The sequence below is a fragment of the Coenobita brevimanus genome, chromosome 106, assembly GCF_032717465.1.
Source record: "Coenobita brevimanus isolate Jiangsu-jjx chromosome 106, ASM3271746v2, whole genome shotgun sequence".
Lineage (NCBI taxonomy): Eukaryota > Metazoa > Arthropoda > Malacostraca > Decapoda > Coenobitidae > Coenobita > Coenobita brevimanus.
In genome coordinates, this window is record NC_137059.1 from 13,011,786 (window position 1) to 13,037,319 (window position 25,534).

A 25,534-nucleotide genomic window follows, 5' to 3' on the forward strand; every position below is an offset into this window, starting at 1 on the left:
GTCATCTGAGTCGCCCGGTTATATTGGAGTCACCCCAGTGAAGGTGTTCCTCTCCAGCAACACAGAACCCGATAATACTCAGGGTTCAAAGTAGTTAGACTGGTAGTTAGGTCCCCGCTGTAGGGGACATGGGCATAATTTTGAATTGAAGTATGAATGAAGTCTTTGTTATATAGAGTGCAGGCAACAGGTATCCATACAGCTGAAATCCATGGCATATATAAGTATAGAAGTGATGGGTGCTATTACAACTACTTTTTTGCATGGGTCTTGGTAGTATATACATAGAACGTAGTGGTGATGACTTGTATAATTTGCATCGGTTAGCATTTTTATTTATGACACCCGACCTCGGAAACACTCGGTCGTACTGTATACCTTTGTGTGTGTGTGTGTGTGTGTGTGTGTGTGTGTGTGTGTGTGTGTGTGTGTGTGTGTGTGTGTGTGTGTGTGTGTGTGTTTTAAGCGGGTACAGGAATAGTTAATCAGTACAACTTAATCAGGTGATGGAACACCTTTTAAATGAGACAAGAATCATCTTTTAAATGAGACAAGAATCACCCAAAGCAGAGTGTGGTATTGCGCGACACATGTCAGGTGGATTTGGTGGTAAAATCATAACCAGTTCATTTAACTGACAAGTGCTGCAGTTAACACTAGTGATATGGCCTTCTTTATTAACTGCACCGCAGTTTTGAATGAAGAACAGTTCAATGGTTGGAGCAGAAGTCAGAATAAGCGTTGTATTGACCAAGGTTGTGCAGTAGCTGTATTTGTGTTTATGCAGTAGAGGCTGACAAGGTTTAGGGTTAATGGATGAGTGTCGCTGTGTGGATGAGCGTTGCTATGTGTGGATGAGTGTTGCTGTGTGTGGATGAGTGTCGCTGTGTGTGGATGAGCGTTGCTGTGTGTGGATGACTGTTGCTGTGTGTGGATGTGTGTTGCTGTGTGTGGTCGAGTGTTGCTGTGTAGATGAGTGTCGTTATGTGTGGAAGTGTCGTTGTGTGTGGATTAGTGTTGCTGTGTGTGGATGAGTGTCACTGTGAATAGGCATGGCCTTGAAACACATGAAAGACCTTTATATACTTCTGCCTGGGGATTACTGAAAACCTTTATCTGCAGTGCAAGATACACAGTATGTTCGTAGTGGGCTCGTGCTTCGCGTAACACTGAGGCTATGATTATTTCCTCCATAATTAAGGTTGTACACAACACCCACATCAGTGTTTTAAGTCTGTTTCATCAAAGCTGCTGAGCTTCCAGTTAAGCTTTACCTGTGCCATCATTTTTTTTTTACTATTTAATGCATTAATGGTATTTTAAGCTTAACACTGTAATTTAATTGAACAATCAGCTCTGTTGTCTGATCTGAGAATAATGCTTTGGCAAGAGAGAGGTTACCAGAATGACACCAGAATCTTCCTTGCATTCCCTCTTCCCACTTCTAGCCGAATTTTCAGTCTTCCTCCTCCATTTGGCCATATCTTCTTATTCTCGCCCACAAAGCATTCTCTTAATGTAAATTAAAGTACTATAGATAAAAGTCTTACTATCTAGCCTAAATATTAGGACCATAAACTGGGCATAAATATTTACATAATTTGTAGGTAATGTTTTTTAGTTCTGTAGTTGTAGTGTAATCTTTTATGCTGCAGCTGCTTGTTGACAACTGTTAATATTCCTCTTTGTAATTTCATGCATCCCTACAGAGAATTTAGAAAATCATGGTATCATGTGTAAGTAGTTGTACTGTTGTTTTGGTTTGTGTAGATATATATATATAGTTGTCAAATGTCAGGTAAAAGTAAGGACAGCCCATGCACAACGTTTTAGCACATAAATACCTCATATAACGCACTCATGTTCAGGAGAGAATAAAGATCGCAATGATGAACAAAATCAGTTGTAAGAAGAGCATTTACATAACGTCAATTGTTAATTACTGCCGAGTAGTGAGTGTAGTCTAATATTAGCCTTAAATAAATATTCTTTACCTCATCATTAGCATTACACCTGTCTACCCTAAGCCATAGGTAAAGTACAGTAAAAAGAACTTTCCTGTACAGTGTGTCTTGACTCTAAAACTAAAATGCATGTTTTCTCTGATCCCTCATTACAGGCGTATAATATTCAAGTATTGGACTGTATTTTAAGTGGCATAGAGGGATTCGTACCACCTCTTACTCAGTGATTTTTTTTAGCATACTGCACCTCAGCATCCTGTTCTGCGTTATGGACATCGCTTTAATACCAACGAAATTTACATCAATAACCTACTTAATGGTACTGAGGTGTTGTGTGCAGAATAAATCGCCAAAGAAAGGGTGTTACGAAATCTCCAATGCCACTAAGAGTACTACCAATATCCTCACCGGCTACATACCCTTTTGCAGACAACTAGCGGCCATGATGAAGCGACAAGAGACTATCCAGAGCGTCGACTCCTTTGCTTCCCACGATGATGACTTTGCAGAGTACGGCGACGAGAGCATGGGTGAGCATAACCCTTCTCTGTTTACCAGTTACTCATTTTCTACAAACTTTTTAAGGATTTATCAGTAGTTACGGAGAGTTATATTTTGTCAGAAGAGTGCAGTAGGAGGTAGCCAGTGTATATTTAGGAGCGTTTGCTTTTAAACTTTGTATGAAACCCCTTCTATCCAAGGGCGTTTTTAATATTTTATCCTTGCCACCTACAGATAGGTATATTCAGGTTACGAAGACCAAGGGTCTACACAAAGCTGAATAAAACAATCTGAGGGTGTCAAGAAGGAAGTACCGGGTACGTCATCAGACTGAAGGGGTTAATTGATTTTTTGACAGTAATAGGCACCGAATCTGTTGTCTTTTGTTTTGACAGTATCAGGAACACATTCTGTTGTCTTTCAGGTTATCTTTTATTTTTTGAAAAACTTTTGTGATTGGAGTATGATAATGAGAGTCTTAAAAGGTTATTTTACTCATTAGATTATATGATCTGGGAAACACGTACTTGGTTAGACATGGTTTATTGAGGCAAACCATTTATGGTCTAGTAATATTACTTTCAGTAGACTTAAGTTTGAGTGGATTAGATAAAGTTTAGTCAGGTTTGCTAGTTTCATGTTTTATGTGTCCGTATGATAAGTGGGTCTGCTTATGTGCTAGAAGATGGAGTGTTGAATTAAATATGGTTGCTACTGTGTTGTTGAGGCTAACTGATACTATGTTAATGCTTTTTGGTCACATTATTCCTTTCTGTTCTGCCTCAAGTGCCAGCTGTGTAATAAGTCTCATCTCTAAGTGATTTTTGGAAATCAAGAAATCTGCATGTAAATTGCTAACAATAATGTAATTAAATATTGATTAACCTAATATTAACAAAGTAATCTAAAACTCGGGTAACATGAAAATATAACTTGTATTCTCTGTATCATGTACCATAAAGTAGCTTCATGTGGGATGTAATAATATTAATTAGCGGGATCAGGGCTTGAAGGTGATAAATTTTTAGATTGTTCATAATGACTACAAACATCAGTTTTGGTAAGACACAGTACAGTAAACCTCCACTGCACACGAAGATTATGGCGTTTGGAACCTTGATATATGGAGAACTTTGATTATATAATTTATATTACCTGTCAACATAAATTTATATCAGTTTACTGCACAAGGGACATTAGAGAAGATAACCACTTTGGGTATCAAGATCTGAAGAGGTGAAGTACCGGATAGTGCGACTTCCACCTTTCTTTTTGCTGTCATGCTAAAAGAGACTTAATATTAAAGTATAATAGAACACAAGAAGAAAAGGATAATGCTGCAGTGATAAAGATAATTCAGCGTTAACATCATCACGATAAAGAAGTAAAATAAGAAGATAATTGGAAGCATTAAATTTTACCTAACCTGCCTCTCTTGGCTTTCAGCAAGACATTTTCTTGGCACTTGTCTTCATGCATTATTCACTAACATCTCTCATATTTCAACAAGAGGACACAAGGTAAGAACACAGTAGAGTAAGCCCATGTTTTTTTGTCTGTTCTCAAATATAGCAACCATTTTCATATGACCAATACTGTGAAATGGGGGAAACTGGTAATCGGCTTTACTGGTAGCAATAGATCTTTAATAGGCAGGTTTTCTAACTTACTGTGATCAGTAAATTACATGAAAATGCGGCAACATATAATGAGGACTTATTATACTTAGAATGGTGGAGCACATTCACAACTTATATTGCGATATCAAAACTCAGCTAAACAAGTCCCCTTCGCTTACTGTTTCCTTTGTATATAAATCATCATCATTCATAATGGCTCATTTCCATCACACCCATTCAGTCTGAGGACGTCTTCTGTACATCACAGATGCAACCTCCAGGTGATTGTGTTCTGCTCCGGAGGGATTCTCAAACCAGAGGGTCTAGATGTAACCCTCACCAGCCCATTCGGCATAAGAAGTCTTTCCTAAGCTTCAAAGAACCATTTGGTGGTTGGAAAAACATAATGATAAAGGTGTCCTCAGGCTGAAGGAGTAAATTAACATTTTTTCGAACTGATTAACTGAACAGATTTATCATCATTTTTATTACTTTACTCCTGTTTACTATTCACTGGCACAGGAAAATCTAGAGCAGAGTCCTTTGATAAGAACCTTTCGCGCACGGTAAGTCGGTAAGTTTTCTGGCTCACGATAATATTCCACCCCTCCCTCTCCGCTAGTCCCCCCACGCGCCAGTGAAACATGTATTCTCACCTTATTTTCGCCACCCACACATATATATATATATATATATATATATATATATATATATATCACCTTATTTTCACCACCCAAACATATATATATATATATATATATATATATATATATATATATATATATATATATATAATAAAAAAAAAGAAAACAGAAACGTACAAATAAAAGTACATTAGGCCGGTGTGAATAAACATTTGGGAATGTCAATCTCAGTTCCCAACATTATAGCTCGAATGTTTTCCATCATACCTCTAATTGTTATTACATCTTATAAAGGGGGATTTCCTCAGCTTTCCAATAGTGTGCGTGGCATTTTGATACGATTTTTAGTTTTCGAGAAAATAGCCCAAAACTTAGAGTAATTTTTTTTTTTTTTTTTATGTGTCCGACTCAGGGCATAGGCTTCACAGCCTGCTATCAAGGCCCAGCAGTCCTCCTACATACCATACACCTCTACATGTCACCACTTCGGCGCTAATACCCACCGTCCATATTGAATACATGCTAGGGCTGTCTCATGCAGGACTGGTGTATTGGTATTAGCGGGGGTATTATTACGACATGTCGGCGGGTCTTCTGGTAGATCAGTAAAGCCTGATTTAATGAAATTCAAATCCTGAAACTGTTCCCTGCCCCAGCCGGGATTCGAACCTGGGTCCGTCAGGACTGCAGGCCACCTCTCTACCGATTGAGCCACCGCCTCCCCCCAAAATACAGGGAACTGAATTTTTGTTCACGGTGATCTACCGAAGAAATTTTCTTGCAGATGTTACTTTTTTTTGTTTTTTTTTATGTACATACGTAGAATTTTATGCGATTTATCGTAGATCTTTCGGGAAATCGATACGTCCAATTCTTTTCGAGTAAATGGACGACAAATGTAAAATACTCCTTGTAGCGTACTGCATATATTGCCCGCAAGCGAGATAAACACTCTCTTCCCCCACCTGTACCTAAAAATTATGCCCGCAAAGGCTTTTTTTTTTTTTTTTTTTTTTTTTTTATGTCATGTACAGATGTAGAATTATGCTTTCTCATGATGTTTTCAAAACATCGATGCAACTAATACATTCCGAGTACCTGGATGATAAAGAACAATGTACCTCCTAGCGTGCAGTCAATTTTTTCTGCCTCGTCCACACTAACCTGTTTCGCTCTCTAGGTTTGTTTTGTGTTTTATTCAAAGTATACATGTACAAGTTCATAAGCTTTTTTATAGTGCACTTAGAAACTGGACATGTCCACTAGTCTTTTTGCTAACTAATGATAGTGAAGCTGTACTTATTTCCATCTCAAATGTGTACATGTATATGACAATATTTATAAATATATAAATATAGAAGTAGGTAAATATACAAATCAACAAATTATGGATAACTCACTTCCTCCAGAGGTGTTGAACTACTGGCAGGACCATTGAGGGGTTTGAAGAGGAGGAGTTACGTAGTGTGTGTGTGTGTGTGTGTGTGTGTGTGTGTGCAAGTATTAAATAATGAAAACACCGACCACTGCCAAGCAAGCTTTTTGGAAATTAATATCAAAATAGAAAACAAAGTTATATCAACAAAATTCTATGATAAAAGAGATCATTATAATTTTGAAATTGCATCATACCCAGATTTGTCAGGAAACATACCTAGAGTTCCAGCGTCAGTGTATACTGTACATGTCTCAGTTGCTATGGGTCGCAAAGGCAAGTACAAATTTGGAAAACTTTACTACAAGAATCCAACAGATCACAAGAAAATTCCTCAGGCAAGGATTTTTCAAAACAGAATTAAGTAAGACATTAAAGAAAACGTATCATCATCACTGTAACTCCTTCAGACAGCTGAAAGAAGAAATAAATAGTCTTACAAGAGATATTTGATTACGCTACGGATACAATAATATCCCAAGGCCGCCGACGGGCAGAGGGTGCTCACCGGATCCCCCCTGGCTCTGTAGCAGAGTAAGACTGACTACAACAAAAACCAATTATACCTACCAATTTGGACTCAACTGGATGCTACTCAATCGACCATAACAACAACAAACTATTCCTATCAATTACAATGTCCAGTTACACATACCAGTTGAGATTCAACTGGATGCGACGTATCAACAATGACAACAGACCATTCCTACCAAACAGAAGTCCACTGGAAATGGCATATTTATCCTATCTTTTCATATATATATGTGTGTGTGTGTGTGTGTGTGTGTGTGTGTGTGTCACTAGGGAATACTTCGATTGGCTTGGTACCATTTGAAGCAATCACCCATGCAAAGCGGTACATCACATACAAGACACATATGACTTGTGTCCCTCCTCATCTTTGCCAGGGCACACAAGGCACACTTAAGCCTCCTCCGGTTTGGGATCCTTTACTGGCGATGGCGTAGTGTGCAGTCCAACTGGACTGTATCATCAATTACTCGACGACGCATGGTTAGATGCCCTCCTGGTATTCCCTGTCATGCTGGAGGTGCAGCTGCAGGGCTGTGTGGCGTATTTGACGCCTTTCATTGCTTACTCTAACTCAGGCAATGCGCACAATGTATTTCTCTACAAACACTCGTTGCGCTATATACAGTACCATATGTAATCTATCACTGTCTGAGAATAGTTCAATACATTTCATTCAAGTATTTGGCTGTGTGGCGTATTTGACACTTTTCATCCTTCCACGATGTTGGCGCTAACTCAGGCAATGCACACAGTACATTTCTCTGCAAACACTCATTGCACTATCTATCTATCTATCTATCTATCTATCTATCTATATATATATATATATATTTCACACTAAACTGTACTATCACGATGATTCCATCCCAACCTCCTCTATATTCCCTTCCCTACTATGGCGTACCTCTATGGAGTACATAACGTCTGCTAAGGTTGCGCAGTTATTTCACTAATCCAGGTACTGTTTCTTTCACACAATATACACACTTGCTTCACTATATATATAAATACTCTCATTATTTGGGGCAGGGTGATGCAGAGTGGAAAACCCTGCTATAGCAAACACGACTCCTGGTTGGGCCTAATGGCTGATAACAGGCCCCAATACTTTACGAACAATATATGTATGTTCCATACACAGGGTCACTTCACAATATATTTGCAAGCACTGTGCAATAACGATATTTCAATCGTGGCTTCTGCCTCAGGTGGGACAGGGAAAATAGAGGAAGTTTAAAGGGATGAGGGACAGAGTGCTACCCTTCCATCTGGCTGGTGGTGAGATACTGTGGAATACTGGTTCTTTCTGCCCCATGCCTGGACTGCGAGAGTTGCCAAGTACTTACTTTGGACACTAGACTGGCCTGCTAGGAAGCACTAAAATTTGACGTGAATCGGCCGAAAACATATTTTTTGGTGAATTTTACTGCTTTTGAACACAGTTCACATCTCCCTGCTTCTGACCAGGAAAATCCCAAAGGACTCAAATCACGTCTTCGTGTGCTGAAGGGTGAATATAAGGAAAAGGAATTCCTTGCTCACTATTTCCTTTCCTGTGTCATCGGAACTATGAGGCTGCTTACTGTACACTGCAAGTGATGGATAGTTGGGTTACAGTTTTTCAGGATTAGTACAAGGAATGCAGTTTTCTTGTTACATGGTCCTTTTTTGTTCATTCTCTTTTACCACTTCAGTCCGATGACATCGTGTGTTATATTATTCGTGCTTCCTATCTGATGATTTTATTTGACTTAGGGAGACTATGAATGAAGGGCTCAATTAACCCCTAAATACTTTGATTCGGCCTGGCTTGTCCATCACTTGAGCCGCAATGCAGGGGTGTTTTCTTGACTTTCACCAAGGGGAAAATCAGTATGTTCTGGCTAAAGAGGAAGAATTTACACACCTGACAGTGCAATCAGCACCCCTCTAGGCTTAATGGTTACTGCACAATCGAGGGTCAAAGTTAAAGAAAAAAAAAATAGTTACCCCCCAAAATTTTTGAAAGCTCCCATAGTTTTTATAACTATTTCTATTACTGAAATAGGTCATTGCAATGTCATATGTCACACCAAGCTCGAGAACAGGTGTTTTGGGTGTGGAGAGATTACTTGCTTTTGGGGAGATAAAGTACCCTGTGGGGAGAAGGTTTGTAGGTATGGAGGTTGCATAAAACCATCTTTTCTCATCAAAGTAGAGCACTGTAGTTTGTTCTTGACCAACTACTATGAAAACAGATGTGTATGTACGTGTGGGGAGATGAAATTCTATCGGGGAGAAGGCCCACAACGAGTACATTGAACCTTGGGAGATCATTTACGGTAACAACCAATTTGGCTAGTTGAAACAAACAAAATCTATGTGATTTAGCATATCAGCCATGAAAGCAGGTGTGTTTGCAGGTGTGGGGAGATAATTCACGTATGGGGAGTAATAGATGTATCGAGGTGGAGGGGTGGTGGTGGGGGGGCTGGGGCTCAGATGCCTGTGATTGCACGTGTTTGCATGTATAGAATAGTATACAGAGAAGCATTTATTATGTTCACTTATGAAAAGGCACAGGAAAAAAAATAAAAACATCGAGGCAATATATATAAAGCACGTGTACATGTGTTGGGGGTGGGGGGAGTGGGGGAGGGAAGGCGTGGGGGGGGGAGAGCAAGCCAAGCTGCGTGCTCGCTATCACACGATGGTTTATTGGGGGTAGGAGGGTAGTATGGGGCCGACAGAGAGGGAGGGGGTAGAGTAGGTAGGGGTATACAAGGTAGGGGGGAAGGTGGGGAGGGCTGGAGGGGGATGGAATTGGCCTCATGATTGGGGGAGTGGTAAACTTCGACTAACAACGTCCTAATGGGGCGTACAGAGGGGTGGGAGGGTCTTCAGAGAGGGTTATTATGTGACAGATGACGAAACAGGCAATGGGTGGGCCGAGAGGGGGGTGACCCCCCCTGCCCCCAGAGTGGCCGGATCACCCAACCCATGGTCGTAGGGGTTAGTTTTCATTGGCTTGAAGGGATATACGTCACAATCAGGGCAGAGCAACGTGTAGGCAGTTTTTTACAAGGCATGCTATGTTGATGTGATTCAGCTGAGAGGGCTAAAGTGGTCAACACGTACATTGACGGGCTTCGGTATTTTGGAGTTAAGTCTTTGCTTACCTCTTTAATTTTGGAATGTCTCTCCTAAGCTGATGGCAAAAAATATACAAAAAATTAGTCATATTACTGGTGGGTTTAAAAGTAGCTCTTGATATTTCTAAATCTTTCGACAGAGTATGGCACGGTTCCCTGCTGTCTAAATTCCCTTGCTATGGACTAACGTCTTTAGTTCCTTTGATTTCCTCATATCTCAGTGACAGAAATATAAGAGTAAAAGTAGATGATGTATGTTCCAATTTCCACTCAGTTAACACTGGCGTGCCACAGGGATCAGTTCTGGCACCAACCCTGTTCCTGGTTCATATTAATGATCTCTTATTTGTCACCCACAATCCCAGCCACTTATATGCAGATGACTCAACACTACATAGTTCATTCACACTCAGACACCCATTTACAAAGTCTAATATCTCTAACTCTCAACTCAATGCAGCCATCTAAAAAAATCAAGACTTATCTACGATCAGTGAATGGGGACAAAACAACTTTGTCTCATTTAATGCTAGTAAAACTAAATATATACAGTTTACTAATAGACAGATATTGCTAGATTTGTATATGACCTTCAGTGCTACTAATATTCCCATCTCCAAAAGTATTGAAATTCTCGGAGTCTCACTTAACAGTATCCTTTGCTGGACGTTTCATGTTAGATCACTTGCTAAAACCACCTCAAAGAAACTTGGATTATTGTACAGAGTCCGTAACTTCTTCACTGACGAGCAGTTAGCAATGATTTATGAGAGTCATGTGTACTGTACTGTCAGCTTGAATATTGCTCACCCTTGTGGAATGGATGTGGAGAGGTTGCATTAAAACAACTAGACAAAATTCAGAACAAAGCTGTTAGAATTATTAACAACCCTGCCATTACAAATAAACTACCTCCTCTACAAGTAAGAAGGAATGTTGCCTCCCTTGCATTATTTTACAGATATTTTTATGGCAAATGCTGAGACGAAGTTGCGTCCATGGTGCCACCTCTCCATGCCTTCCCTCGTGCTACATGGGGATCTGGTAGCACTCATGACTGGAATGTCACTCAACCATATTGCAGAACTTCTGCCTATCAGAATTCTTTCATTCCCCGAACTGCATCTCTCTGGAACTCTCTTCCCCAGAATTGTTTCCCTCCAAACTTCAACTTACAGCTGTTCCAGTCTAACTGTTACAGATATTTTATGAACAGAGGACACCAGTAATCTGGTGTATGGATTATTTTTTTTACTCATTTGTTATTCCTTCCTCTGTTCTATTATTTAAAAACAAAATGTGGGTGGCGTTTTTTCTCTGTATTGTCAGGGGGTAAGAGAAGATTTATGCAGTATCAAAGGCAGTTATTTAATTTCTTGATATCACTGCTAAAGTGTCCGGTATCTTCACAAATTGGATATATTCCAAATATCTTATTTTCTACTTCATTGGTTGGTATTCTATTAAACATAACAAACCTACTGTCCTGTTGACTTACATGGCCAACGTAAGGACTATTTGGACACAGCCTTTAATAAGTGAAAGAGGTATTGAAGTTAAGCTGGGAAATTATCAATTACATGAGAACTGTCCATTATAACTGCAAATCATTTATAAACAGTTACACCTGCCAAACAGAGTTGCGTCTAAAATTATTCATAGTTCAGCTCTGACCAGATCTACTGCAGACTTGTTGTTTTCTTAGTAGCTCCAGTGCTGATTTCCAGGTGTTTAACATGTGACTATTTGTCTTTACGAGTATGCTGCCCTTCACACTCTACTTTCTCAATATGCACAACTGCTTCTGAACATACAATTCAAGGGAAAGAAAAATACCACGACAAGGGAGGCCATCTCCTCCCTTCGATAATTTCCTTTAGTGCTAGCATTAAGCATCTAATAAGGAGTGCACAGCCAAGATTTTGTAAACCAACACTATTTTCTCCTCACTTGGGAGGTTGTGGCAGCACGCAGCTGGCCTTACCCCTCCCCCCTTCGAGAGTTTGTCTTTGTCCCCCCTTCCATGTAGTGGCTCGTGACCCTAATGGTAACTTGAATCCCTAGATCTCAGGATGGCAAGTCTGCACAACGAGCATTTGCATTAATCCAACTGAAGTTGGAACTGAATTTGGCTCTTGGCTGGCTCCAGATCTGCCTGGCGTAGCTATCTAAGATTGCCTTAGAGGTAGGAACAGTTTCTCACTGGAGGCCTCCTGCAGTATCGTTAACATACAGCCAGGGCCTACAGAAAGAATCACTGTTTCTTATCATCCTTGAAGTGAACACTCCAAGTTTTTGTGTGGAATGGGGGCAAGTGGAAATAAAAAAAAAAATGAACATGAAATGTACGTGTGGTGAATGTGGTGGTACTTTCAAGGGTTTGACCCCCTTCTCAAGTTAAACAATCGTTCATAAATTTGACAGTGAAGCACTAAGTATGGAAACCATAGACTTCTCTAACCTTTGTGTTGGAAATGACAAAAAGGTGAGGTTGCAGGTGCGTTGGAAACATCACCTTCCATCGATTGATGATATTATAGAGCACAGTCCAATATCTCTGTCCATAAGGCAGTGTCAGGATGGTCCTCCAACTGATCACAGCTGTTTGTCTGTAAGTGTTGCTTTGTCGTATTTCATTAGGTGCCTCCAAAACTTCTTAGTGGAGTTAAAATTGGTTTTTTACATAGCAAAATCATTTTGTTTATCCGTCATTTAATACTGATTTCCTGTGTTAAATGAAAAAGAAGACGTTTTGAAATGCTGAACTGAAACGTGTTTGTCAGCTGATGAAGTTGAATTGATAGATGTACAGATATTTGAACTCCGCTGCTGTCCAATAATGTCTTGGACGTAATCGCAGAACTTGGGAAACTGGTATTGCTTGATGAATGTTCAGTTTTAATGCAAAGATCAAGTTCGTGAAAGTGGGGGTTTACTGAATAAGTGAATACTGTGTGGTACATGATAATGCTTTTATGTGCTAGCATTTGTCTATTACTAATATCTCTGTACCCATATGTACAAGAGTTGAAGCTCTAACATTACCCTTACTTGCATATAAACATAATGAACCTTTAAATTACCAACAACAGTACCTATCTACCACATTACTAAGAGATCCAGGAGTTGTAACTAGACAAACAGTAATCACGCACTAACGCCTCGCCCTTTCTCTAGTCGGCCAAACGGAGACTTTAGTGTAACGGGTAGGCACCAGACCTCTTGTTGGCCTCTCTCACCTCATTTGTTTATCCGTTTTGATTGCAGTAGAATTTGTAGATCACCATAGTTGTGCACCAACATAATTATTATATGTACTGTAAACTAATTTGTAGTATATGTACTGTATGTCTAGTTTTGTTTAAAACTACAGAACAGCTTAACCTTTTGACCTATGGTGATGGCTTTAACTTGCCAGTGTTTAATTCGTATGCTGTACCTACTTCATTTTAGCGGTAATGATTATAACTTACTTTGTTTTCTGAGATCAGGTTTTTACGAATTAAGTTCATCATACGCTGAGAGCATAATGATGAAGTCTACAATGTGTTTAATTCGTATGCTGCACCTACTTCATTTTGGCGGTATTTATTATAACTTACTTTGTTTTCTGAGATAAGATTTTTACGAAATAAATTCATCATACACTGAGAGCACAGTGAAGAAGTCTACAATCACACTCACTGGCCAGAGGGTTAACTTGTTCTCTATCAAGTGCATGTCAGTACACCAAGAAAGTTTATAGTCACCTCTGCTCCTTACTTCTCCACATCATGTTTTTATTGTCAGTTGATGTCGAAAATTAATCTCCTAATACACATGTCATTTATCTTCTGGAACTTTGTTTTCCCAAGTTATGCAACGAAGCTCCTTCTGTGTCAGTATGGATTCCATCAGGAGTGCTTCACTGATGATATCTTTACATTCGTTTCAGATGCTTCGTTATCTTCGTTTTGGGGATTTCCCTGAAGCCTTTTCTGTTAAGCTAGACCTTTTATAGTTATTCTTTAAAAGGCCTATGACATAAATATTTGATTTCCAAACTCCCTTCATAAATTCAGCCCTTTCTGTCTGAATCTTCGTCTCATGTTTCCTTTCTGATTGCTGTTGTTGTAGATTGCAGCTGACCCTTTCTAAAGCTGTTGTTCAGAATTCTGTTCTTTAATATCGTCAGTGATGTGAGCTCCACATCTAGCCTCGTCCACTCATGGTCATAGTTCCATCCATCATTTATCCACTCTCTTGCAGCATCCATCTCAGCAGTCACGACAACGCACACACAAGGTGATACCGTAGCCTACCTAACCTCTATTACGACTGGGGCGAAAGCAACCATGTTGTTCTTGACGTCTCATAAATCTGTTTCCTCCACTTTTTTACTTGCCATATTCCTTTGCGTGGCTGTCCCCATAATCTTCAACAATAAACAGTTCAGTGTATCATCACATTTCATTGTCTTTTCGGTATCTATTTCATATGTGTGATATAATGGATAGATCACATCACTTCTGCAAAATCAGTGTCACAGAGGTTGGCCGTAGTGAACCAACACTGTTTTCTTGAACTCTGCCCAATAGTCGATTTTCTACAACGTCCTATCTCATCCTGTTTGGAGTATAGCACGCGTGTTCCAGGGGTCTCACCACATTCAGCTCTTTAAATGGGTGGAGTCAAATTGCTTTTTGTCTCATCAGCCCTGCATCTCATTGACTTTCTTCAACTCTTCTCTCTTCGTTGCAGTGTTGTATCTCTTTTTTTCTGCCACACTCACACTGCACTCCAGAATTCTGCTTGTATCCCTCCTTAGTTACACTGGGCACTCAGTATCGATCTGGCTGTTATACATCCTCGCTGTTATTCCTTTTCAGCTCTCTGATGCAAGAGGTACAAGTAACCAGTGATCAAAGTCTTTCACGTAAAATTCCTTGTCGTTTCTGAAACAACCTTCCTCATTCTGCCATTTCCTCTGTCTATAGCCTCAAATCTTTTAACATAATGTTTCCAGGCAACTGAAATTGAACTTACCTTGATGCTGGCTTTCTTTAGTTCACCTTTCTTTGGAGAGGGTACTTTTACTGACACCTAAAATTAATTCTCTTCATTTTTTCTTTTTAAACAATTGGAATTAATAAAATTATTGGCATACTTTCCTCCATTCACACTAGTAGTTACATGACTTCACCGAAATGCACAGTTGTCAGCTTCAGCAATGGAAGTAGAAAAAGTTATCCTTGAAACTGATGGCCTGTGTTTGTAGGGAAAATGAAAAATAATACTGTTCATGCATCAGTTGGTTTCAGATGCTCATCTTAAAGCATAATTTTTGTATGGTTTACAGCCTTACGTCAGGAGTCAGAAATAGCACATTAATTACATTTTTTACTATATAATAATAATGTGGAGGTTGTGTAGATATTCAGCCAGCATGATTTTTTTAATAAATCCAATTATTTTTTTAAATAATTGCTCACATTAATGGCATCAGTGACTGATTGTGTTGGCTATGTAGCAGAAGAGAGCCCCAGTAAGTGATCCTGTCAAATCCCAACATTCAGCTCAGATCTGGACCTGTTGGTATGGAGGGGTAAATGATTCCCATGCTATTAGCCCGTTCCCTGCCATGGACACACTCAGTATTTTATTCAGGCTTGATCTGGAGCATTTTGTTCAAGTGAGGAAGATTTGGGCAGTGTAAAAGTTCATAAAGAGTGTATTGAACTCTTTGATTCTTAGAATTTCCCTCACCCAAACAGTGTCGTCTAATGGTACCTTAACGAAGATAATGCTATAGTAGGCGATGCAGTTAATTTATTGTAAGCACATAAGGGAGAAGTGATGGGCAGAGGTAGGCCAATCACACCATAACAACCACACCATGGACCTTCTAAGTGACGGATGCATCTTGTACACCGAATTTACATCAGCGAATAGGTACAGTACTTAGAGAATAGGCACTTATTCCTAGACAAAGAATATTAACTGACTTTCAATTCAGTGATTCTCTCTCTCTCTCTCTCTCTCTCTCTCTCTCTCTTTATCTCTCTCTCTCTCTATAGATATATATATAGATATATATTTATCTATCTATCTATCTATCTATATGTATATATATTGCTATCTTCAAAAGATTCTATTCACTGTAGGAAGAACCTTTGTTGTGAAAGGGTTAATGAAGGCCATATTCATTTATGTAATTCAAAAAATTTTCCAAAGCCGAAGAAAATTGTTTGAAGGCAGCTAGATTAAAATAGAAAATGTCATCACAATGATGTGAAGCATAATTTCACCTCTTCATTCCGCTCCAGTCTTAATCATCCAAAACTGATACACGTACAGGCTTTCAGAAAGATTGATAACCCGGCACACAGACAACCCCTCCGTCTCACAGATGCTTTGGTTTAGTAACACCTCAACATTACGGGTATACCCTACAAGCTGTTGTCAGAACTAAAATGGTAGAATGGCTCCTTTTCTTAAATATAGTACCATTACCTACACAAAAGATACATGATGGGCAATATACGCTGCTAATCACAGTTTGCACCATCCATGGGTACTCATCATCCAAATTATTACTCTAATGCAGTTTATGAAAACAGAAGAGATGAATTGAACTCATATACAACACAGTATTACTGGTTGAAGTCAGCATGTATAAAGGGTGAAGATTACAGGTAAGTGGGTGGTGTTGATGGCTTGGTGGTGATGTGTGGGTGGTGGTGATAGTGTGTGGGTGGAGACAGTGGCTTGGTGGTGGTGGCTAGGTGGTGATGTGTTGGTGCTGATGGTGGCTTGATGGTGGTGCTATGTGGGTGGTGATGGTGGCTTGGTGGTGGTGGCTAGGTGGTGGTGTATTGGTGGTGGTGATGATGGTGGTGGCATGGTGGTGGTGTGTGGGTGGTGATGGTGACTTAGTGATGGTATGTGGGTGATGATGGTGGCTTGATGGTGGTATGTGGGTGGTGATGGTGGTCATGTGAGGGTGGTGATGGTGGCTTGGTGTTGGTGTGTGAATGGTGATGGTGGGTTGATGTTGGTGTGTGGGTGGTGATGATGGTTATGTGTGGGTGGCGGTGGTGGCTTGGTGGTGGTGTGTGGGTGGTGATGGTGGTGGTGTGTGGGTGGTGGTGGTGGCTTGATAGTGGTCTGTGGGTGATAATGATGGCTTGGTGGTGGTGGTGATGGTGGCTTGGTGGTGGTTTGTGAGTGGTGATGGTGGCTTGGTGGTAGTGTGAGGGTGGTGGTGGTGTGTGGGTTGTGATGGTGGCTTGGTGGTGTTGTGTGGATGATTGTGGTGGTGTGTGGGTGTTGGTGTGTGGGCGGTGATGGTGGCATGGTGGTGGTTGTAGGTGGTGATAGTGGCTTGGTGGTGGTGTGAGGGTGATGGTGGTGGTGTGTGGGCGGTGATGGTGGCTTGGTGGTGGTGTGTGGGTGGTGGTGTGTGGGTGGTGGTGGTGGCTTGGTGGTGGTATGTGAGGGTGGTGGTGATGGCTTGGTGATGGTGTGTGGGTGGTGATGGTAGGTTGGTGTTGGTGTGTGGGTGGTGATGATGGTGATGTGTGGGTGGCCGTGGTGGCTTGTGGGTGGTGATGGTGGTGGTGTGTGGGTGGTGGTGGTGGCTTGATAGTGGTCTGTGGGTGGTGATGGTGGGTTGGTAGTGGTATGTGTGTGGCGATGGTGGTGGTGTGTGGGTGGTAATGATGGCTTGGTGGTGGTGGTGATGGTGGCTTGGTGGTGGTGTGAGGGTGGTGGTGGTGTGTGGGTGGTGGTGTGTGGATGATTGTGGTGGTGTGTGGGTGGTGGTGTGTGGATGATTGTGGTGGTGTGTGGGTGGTGGTGTGTGGATGATTGTGGTGGTGTGTGGGTGATGGTATGTGGATGATTGTGGTGGTGTGTGGGTGTTGGTGTGTGGGCGGTGATGGTGGCTTGGTGGTGGTTGTAGGTGGTGATGGTGGCTTGGTGGTGGTGTGTGGGTGGTGGTGGTGGCTTGGTGGTGGTATGTGAGGGTGGTGGTGATGGCTTGGTGATGGTGTGTGGGTGGTGTTGGTAGGTTGGTGTTGGTGTGTGGGTGGTGATGGTAGGTTGGTGTTGGTGTGTGGGTGGTGATGATGGTGATGCGTGGGTGGCGGTGGTGGCTTGTGGTGGCGTGTGGGTGGTGATGGTGGTGGTGTGTGGGTGGTGGTGGTGGCTTAGTGGTGGTGTGCGGGTGATGATGGTGGTGTGTGGGCGGTGATGGTGGCTTGGTGGTGGTGTGTGGGTGGTGGTGACGGCTTGGTAGTGGTGTGTGGGTGGTGGTGGTGGCTTGGTGGTAGTGTGGGGGTGATAGTGGTGGTGTGTGAATGGTGATTGTGGCTTGATGGTGGTGTGTGGGTAGTGTTAGTGGCTTAGTGGTGGTGTGTGGGTGGTGTTGGTGGCTTAGTGGTGATGTGTGGGTGGTGGTGGTGTGCGGATAATGGTGGTGGTGTGTGGATGGTGGTGGTGTGTGGATGGTGGTGGTGTGTGGGTAATGGTGATAGTGTGTGGGTGGTGATGGTGGCTTGGTGATGATGTGTGGGTGGTGATGGTGTGTAGGTAATGGTGATGGCATGATGGTGTGGTGAATGGATGGTGATGGGGACTTGGTTGTGTATGGGTGGTGGTAGTGACTTGTTGATGGTGTGTGGGTGTTGGTGGTGGCTTGGTGGTGGTGTGTGGGTGGGGGTGATGACTTGGTAGTGGTGTGTGGGTGGTGGTGATGACTTGGTGGTGGTGTGTGGGTGGTGGTGGTGGATTGGTGGTGGTGTGAGGGTGATAGTGGTGGTGTGTGGATGGTGAGTGTGGCTTGATGGTGGTGTGTGGGTAGTGTTGGTGGCTTAGTGGTGGTGTGTGAGTGGTGTTGGTGGCTTAGTGATGGTATGTGGATGGTGGTGGTGTGTAGGTAATGGTGGTGGTGTGTGGGAGGTGGTGGTGGTGTGTGGGTAATGGTGGTGGTGTGTGGGTGGTGGTGGTGTGTGGGTAATGGTGGTAATGGTGATGGTGTGTGGGTGGTGGTGGTGGCTTGATGGTGGTGTATAGGTGGTGATGGTGTGTGGGTACTGGTGATGGCATGGTGGTGGTGTGTGCTTGGTAATGGGGGCTTGGTTATATGTGGGTGGTGTTAGTGGCTTGTTGTTGGTGTGTGGGTTGTGGTGGTGTCTTGGTTGTGGGGTGTAGGTAATGCTGATGATACCTAGGTGGATGCGTCTATGTGGTGGTAGTGGCGATGATGGTGGTGGTGGAATCTGGATAGTCCAGTTTTATTGTTGATATCAAGATCATGATGGTCGTTAGTTTAGGCTTGTGGTTGTGCTCGTATCTGCATCTGTAGAGAATTAATGGTTCTCTCTCTCTCTCTCTCTCTCTCTCTCTCTCTCTCTCTCTCTCTCTCTCTCTCTCTCTCTCTCTCTCTCGTGACGATGGTGGAGTGTGCATGATGATGTGTCTGGTGATGATGGTAGCTTGATGCCGATAACAATGGTGGTTTAATTGGGTGTTGGTGATGTTAGTAATTTTGTGATGGTGACGGGGATGTCGGAATGATGATGATGACGATGGTGACGTTGGGATGGTGATGATGATGTGTGGATAGTGATGATGATGAGGAGGATGTGTCTATAGTAATGTTGATGGAGAAGTCTGGATGGTGATGATGATGGGGAAGTTTGGATGGTGATAAGGATGATATGGAAGTCTGGATGTTGATGATGATGGGGAAGTTTGGATGGTGATCATGATGATTATGCATGGATTGTGATAATGTCGATGATGATAATATTGGTGTGTGGATGGTGATGATTGTGATGATTTGTGGACGGTGATGATGATGATGATGATGTGTGAATGATGATGATATGTGGATTGTGATGGTGATAATGATGTGTGGATGGTGATGAGAATGATGTATGATCGATGATAATGATGATGTGCGGATGGTAATGATAATGATGTATGGATGATGATGATGATGATGATGATGTGTGGATGGTGATGACGATAATGATGTGTGGATGATGATGATGATATGATATGTGGATGTGATGATGCTGATGTGTGGATGGTGATGATGATGTGTGGATGGTGATGATGATGATGTGTGGATGGTGATGATGATGGTGGTGATTATTTGTGGTTGCTGATGAGAATGATGATGTGTGGATGGTGGTGACTGTGATGATCTGTGCATGGTGATGATGATGGTGGTGATGATGTTTGGATAGTGATAATGATGTGATGATGGTGATGATGTGTGGATGATGATAATGATGTGTGGATGATGATAATGATGTGTGGATGTTGGTGATGTATGGATGATGATGATGATGATGATGATGATGATGATGATGATGATGATGATGTGTGGATTGTGATGATGTGTGGATGGTGATGATAATGATGATGTATGGATAGTGATGATGGTGATGTGTGGTTGGTGATGATGGTGATGATTGTGATGATATGTGGATGGTGATGATGTGTTGGTGGTGATGGTGTGTGGATAGTGATGATGATAATGATTTGTGGATGGTGATGATGATGATGACGATGATGATGATGATGATGATGATGATGATGATGATAATAATAATGTGTGGATGGAGATGATGTGTGGATGGTGATGATGTGTTGATGTGATGATAATGTTGTGTGGATGGTGATGATGATGTGAGGATTGTGATGATGATGATGTGTGGATGGTGATGATAATGATGATATGTGGATGGTAATGATGATGATGTGTTGATGGTGATGATGGTGATGATGTATAGATGGTGATGATGATGATAATATGTGGATGTGATGGATGTGATGATGATGATGATGATGATGTGTGGATGGTGATGATGATGATGATGCGTGGATGGTGTGATGGTAATGATGTGTGGATAGTGATGATGATGATGAGGAGGAGGATAATGATGTGTAGATTGTGATGTCGGTGATGATGTGTGGATGGGGATGATGATGATGATCTGTTGATGGTGGTGATGTATGGATGGTGATGATGATGATGATGATGTGTGAATGGTGATTATGATAACGATGTGTGGATGGTGATTATAATAATAATGTGTGGATGGTGATGATGACGATATGCGGATGTTGTTGTTATTAGGGTGGTGCTGATGGCGTGTAGGTTGTGGTGATTGTTTAAGGGTGGTGATGATTTTGTATGGATATGGTGTTGATGGTGTGTAGGTGGTGTTGATGGTGGTGTTGATGGTACCTAGGTGGTGTTGATGGTGTGTAGGTGGTGTTGATGGTGATGATGTTGATGGTATGTAGGTCGTGTTGATGGTGTGTGGTGATGTTGATGGTATGTAGGTGGTGTTGATGGCATGTGGTGGTGTGGATGGTGGTGTTGATGGTGTGTAGGTCGTGTTGATGGTATGTGGTGGTGTTGATGGTATGTAGCTGTGTGGATGGTGGTGTTGATAGTGTGTGGGTGGTGTTGATGGTGTGTGGTGGTGTGGATGGTGGTGTGGATGGTGTGTGGGTGGTGTGGATGATGTGTGGGTGGTGTGGATGGTGTGTGGGTGGTGTGGATGGTGTGTGGTGGTGTTGATGGTGTGTGGGTGGTGTGGATAGTGGTGCTGATGGTGTGTGAGTCGTGTTGATGGTATGTGAATGGTGTTGATGGTGTGTGGATGATGTCTTTGGTGTAAATTGTGTGTGGATGATGTCTGTGTTGTTGATGGTGTATGGGTGGTGTTGATGGTTTCCTGGTGATGTTGATGGTATTTGGATGTTGTTGATGGTTTCTCGGTGGTGCTGATGCTGTCTTTGTGGTGTTGATGGTGTGTGGGTGATGTTGATGATGTCTGGATGGTGACGGGGTCTTAGTAGAAATGATGGTGGTGTTTGACTAGTGATGGTGGTGGTGTCTTTGCGGTGCTGATGATATCATGGTGGTAATGACGGTGTTGTTTTGAGATGATGATGATGATGGCCTGATGGTGATGATAGTTGCGTTTGGGTGGTGTTGCTGATGTCTTGGAAGTAATGATAGCGGTGTTTGGTGGTGTTGTTGGTGTTTTGTTGGTGATGGCAGTGTCTGGGTGGTGTTAATGGTGATGGCGAGTGACGGATTCTGAGTACTGGTGATTATGTCTGGTGGCAATGACAGGGCAATGATCGAGTCTAGTCGGGGTAGTAATGGTAGTGATGGTATTTAGGTGATGGTCATTGGCTAGTTTGGGTGTTGGTGCTGAGGGCATGTGTTTGGTAGTGGCGTCTGGGTGATGATGTTAATATACGGGCGGTGGTGTTTTTTTTTTTTTTTTGGTGAAGGTGCCTGTGTGACAACAAGCGCGCGCGAGAGCATGTGTGTGTGTGTGTGTGTGTGTGTGTGTGTGTGTGTGTGTGTGTGTGTGTGATGTAGATGGTAGTGAGGAAATGTTAATGATGGACAGTGATGGAGCAAATACCTAAGTGGACACCCACGTCCCCTTCAAGCTGCCTCCGCACAGATATATGCAAATCTGTTCCCTCAGTTTGTGTTCGACTTTAATCTAAAATACTTTCTTCATGCGAACAGCATTAATCTTTAACCTTGGTAAACTTCAGTACAGATTAAGAAAATGAGCTCCCATGGTATTTATCATAATGTCAAAATGACTTGTCTACTGTGTTCATTAAAACTTCCCACATCCGTATGGGAAGTGTTCTTGTTTTTGTCACTATTTTTATTATTAATAATACTTATTTTGAAACTGCGATTTTTCAAAGGCCTAGAGCATTCAAACTTGGTCAACTTAATCGGACAAATGTCCGCTTCTTTTGGTCAAATATGATGGCAGTCCATCAACCGGATCTCCGGATTATATCCTGAGGACAGAAAAGTGAATCAGCCACGCTGTCTCAAGAGCCACTTAAGCTAGGAAACTGAAATTTTACTACAAAGGAGCCTTAAGGGTGACGCAGACCGGAAGGGAGTATGGTTCTTATCAGTTGATTATTCTCTGAGGTCGCCCTGGGTCAAAAACTGAGACTTCTGAATACTCTACATGTCACCTAATTTTCCATGAAGGATTTAAGTTAGAGCTTCCAAACTTGGTGGACTTATAGACTGTGATGACCTAAGGTGGCATACACAAAATCAGTGACCTTGGCCTTAGGGTCCCTTTATAGTTCAGCTTCTAGTTGGCAGTCGTTGTGGGAAGTTTTTCTTTATCATAATTGTCTTTGGACAACTATACAGTGTTCTGGTTATAATAATAATAATAATAATAATTATTATTATTATTATTATTATAATAATTATTATTATTGTTATTACTGTTTTTATTATTACGATTTGTAGGTATGACGCTTCCTATGAGGTAGGTATTCTTTTTAATATAGGCGTTCAAACGATAGTTTGAAGCTATAAGTTTACAATGTTACCGAGCGTAAGACGCCATCAAAAGGAGGGGTAGCTGTGTGTCGGTCTCATAATTTTTATTAGTGATAGTAGGCTACACCAGGATAAGTACTGTACAACATTTCTGTTGAAGGTGATAAAGGAACAAATGATATACCTGCACGATAAAGAATTCATTGTTTAACCCCTTGTGTATGAGAGGTGCCTCGTAATCTTAAAATAAAAAGTCAAGCATTAAACACTTTAAGAATTATACTCAATGGGTTGATGGAAATACTGTAGTTCCTTAACCCTAGGAGTATGCAAAGTTTCTCCAGAACTGAATGAAAGTGGCAGTAGCCAAAACAGAAAATAACAGGCATTCTTTTCCTCAAGGGTAAATGAACTCAGCACTGACTGCATGACTACAATTTCGTATTTACTCACTTGCATGAGAATGGAAATACACTTCTTTTCAATAAGAAAAATATGTGATGATTGCATTATTGATTGATCTGCATGTTTAGTACTGTTTATTGAAAAATGTTTGTACAGTGTACAAGTACAGCATATATCAAAACTGCAAAATGATGTATTGAAGTTCTAATCCGGTGTGTAGGTTTTGGTGGTAATAAATATCAAGTTGTTACACTGAATGGAGTTTAGTCAATGGGCAATTTATTCATCTTTTATTTATAGTTCTGGATTGGTGTATAAAGTATATATGGAGTATCTTAGTCTCAGCGCTCTTTATAGTTGCCACTAGGAATGTTATTACATTTGAAAACAACTAATAAAGTAATGTTTCAGTGTTCGTTACAATTTCATGTGGTAATCACAGCAACAAACTAAATGTCTTCCTTTCATCCAGCCTTGTGTGCATTTAGGAATACAGTGATACAATAATACAGGTCAGTAGATTTGCGTCAAGATGTTGAGAATTGGAATGGGAGAGGTACACACTGACACTGTCCCTCACATCATACATTGATAATGCACAGCATCAGTTGGTTTGGGTCAGTGTTTGTCATTTGAGAGAGTTCATATTTTGGCTGCCTAGTTCCAGGTTGTTTCAGACATTTGATTCATTAATTGTTTCTGTTGGATGCTTATAAAAAGCTCAGCATTTTTTTATGTAGGTAGTGCATGATAAACATGTTTGAGGATGAGAGACCTTAATATGCTGATATGTTTTGCTAGAGTTTGTTTTTAGTTCTGAGCAGACATACTGGATCCTGTTCAGTAACTGTCAGGTATAAAGTTAAAACTTTTACCAAGATCGTTTCCCGTAGTATTAAGATATTTTCTTCCTTCAGTTGCAGCCATGCAAAGTTTTCTGTGAAGAATTTCATATGAATGACTCACATCGGAATAAGACTGAGATCAGTCATTAGCAGATTATAGAATGCGGTGTATGTAGATGCAGTCTTATCATAGTTAATGTTTTCAGTCTAGCACACTCTTAATTCATAGTGTAAGTGAAGCGTAAACCAATGCTTTCATTTCCTGTAGTTTGAATGCAAAACTTATCGTCATTGCTTTCATCTTGATTCTTTAGTCACTGGAATAATTTCATTATAATTAAGGGATTTTTAGCACTGGATAGGAGTAACTTGTGTGCAGTACATGATAGTTCTATCATGGTATGTCACTGGATCATGCTTGACGAACAGAAGAGTAATGAACAATCTGAAAGGAGGAATTAATTTTTTTAAGTTTATCGTTAGTCTACCTGGCTTAAATTTATATGTCAAAACACGAGATGTGTATTAGTGTAGATACCAGCAGTGCAGACAAAGAAATGCAAAATCCACACGCTGGATGTATATGTGCCTTCATATAAATATAATATATTCGTGTATCTGTCTGTACCTATCTATCTATCTATCTATCTATCTAAAAACATTTAATTAAACACACACACACACACACACACACACACACACACACACACACACACACACACACACACACACACACACACACACACACACACACACACACACACACACACACACACACACACCAGTGCGAAGAATCTTTGAACCCGGATCACTGGAATATATATATATTTATAAAAATATGACCACTGTAATGTCTCTAACTGCATTGCGGTGTGAAAATACACAGCCTATGTTGATGTCTCGGAAATAGCCACAAGCCAGCCTCCAAGTGTTCCAGTTGGTAATCAGTGCACTGAACGAAACAGAATCAAGTCAGGAAAATCACTGCTGTGAGAGGAGAGGTAACAGCTGGCAAGAAAGTAACAAACCTAAATGAAACTTGTTGACGGATGCTGTTGTGCTGGCCACTGTTACAGCATAAGACAGTAATGTGCTGAATACAATA

The 25,534-nt window shown here is 41.2% G+C and overlaps 1 protein-coding gene across 1 annotated transcript in view; it reads left to right on the forward strand.

Moving 5' to 3' along the window:
• Positions 1-25,534, forward strand: part of LOC145416430 (uncharacterized) — a 657,995-nt gene that overhangs the window by 627,173 nt on the left and 5,288 nt on the right. The window contains exons 31-32 of the mRNA XM_080285378.1: positions 1,710-1,736; positions 2,394-2,494. Of these exons, the coding sequence (XP_080141504.1) occupies positions 1,710-1,736; positions 2,394-2,494 (128 nt within the window). The remainder of the gene's footprint in view (positions 1-1,709; positions 1,737-2,393; positions 2,495-25,534) is intronic.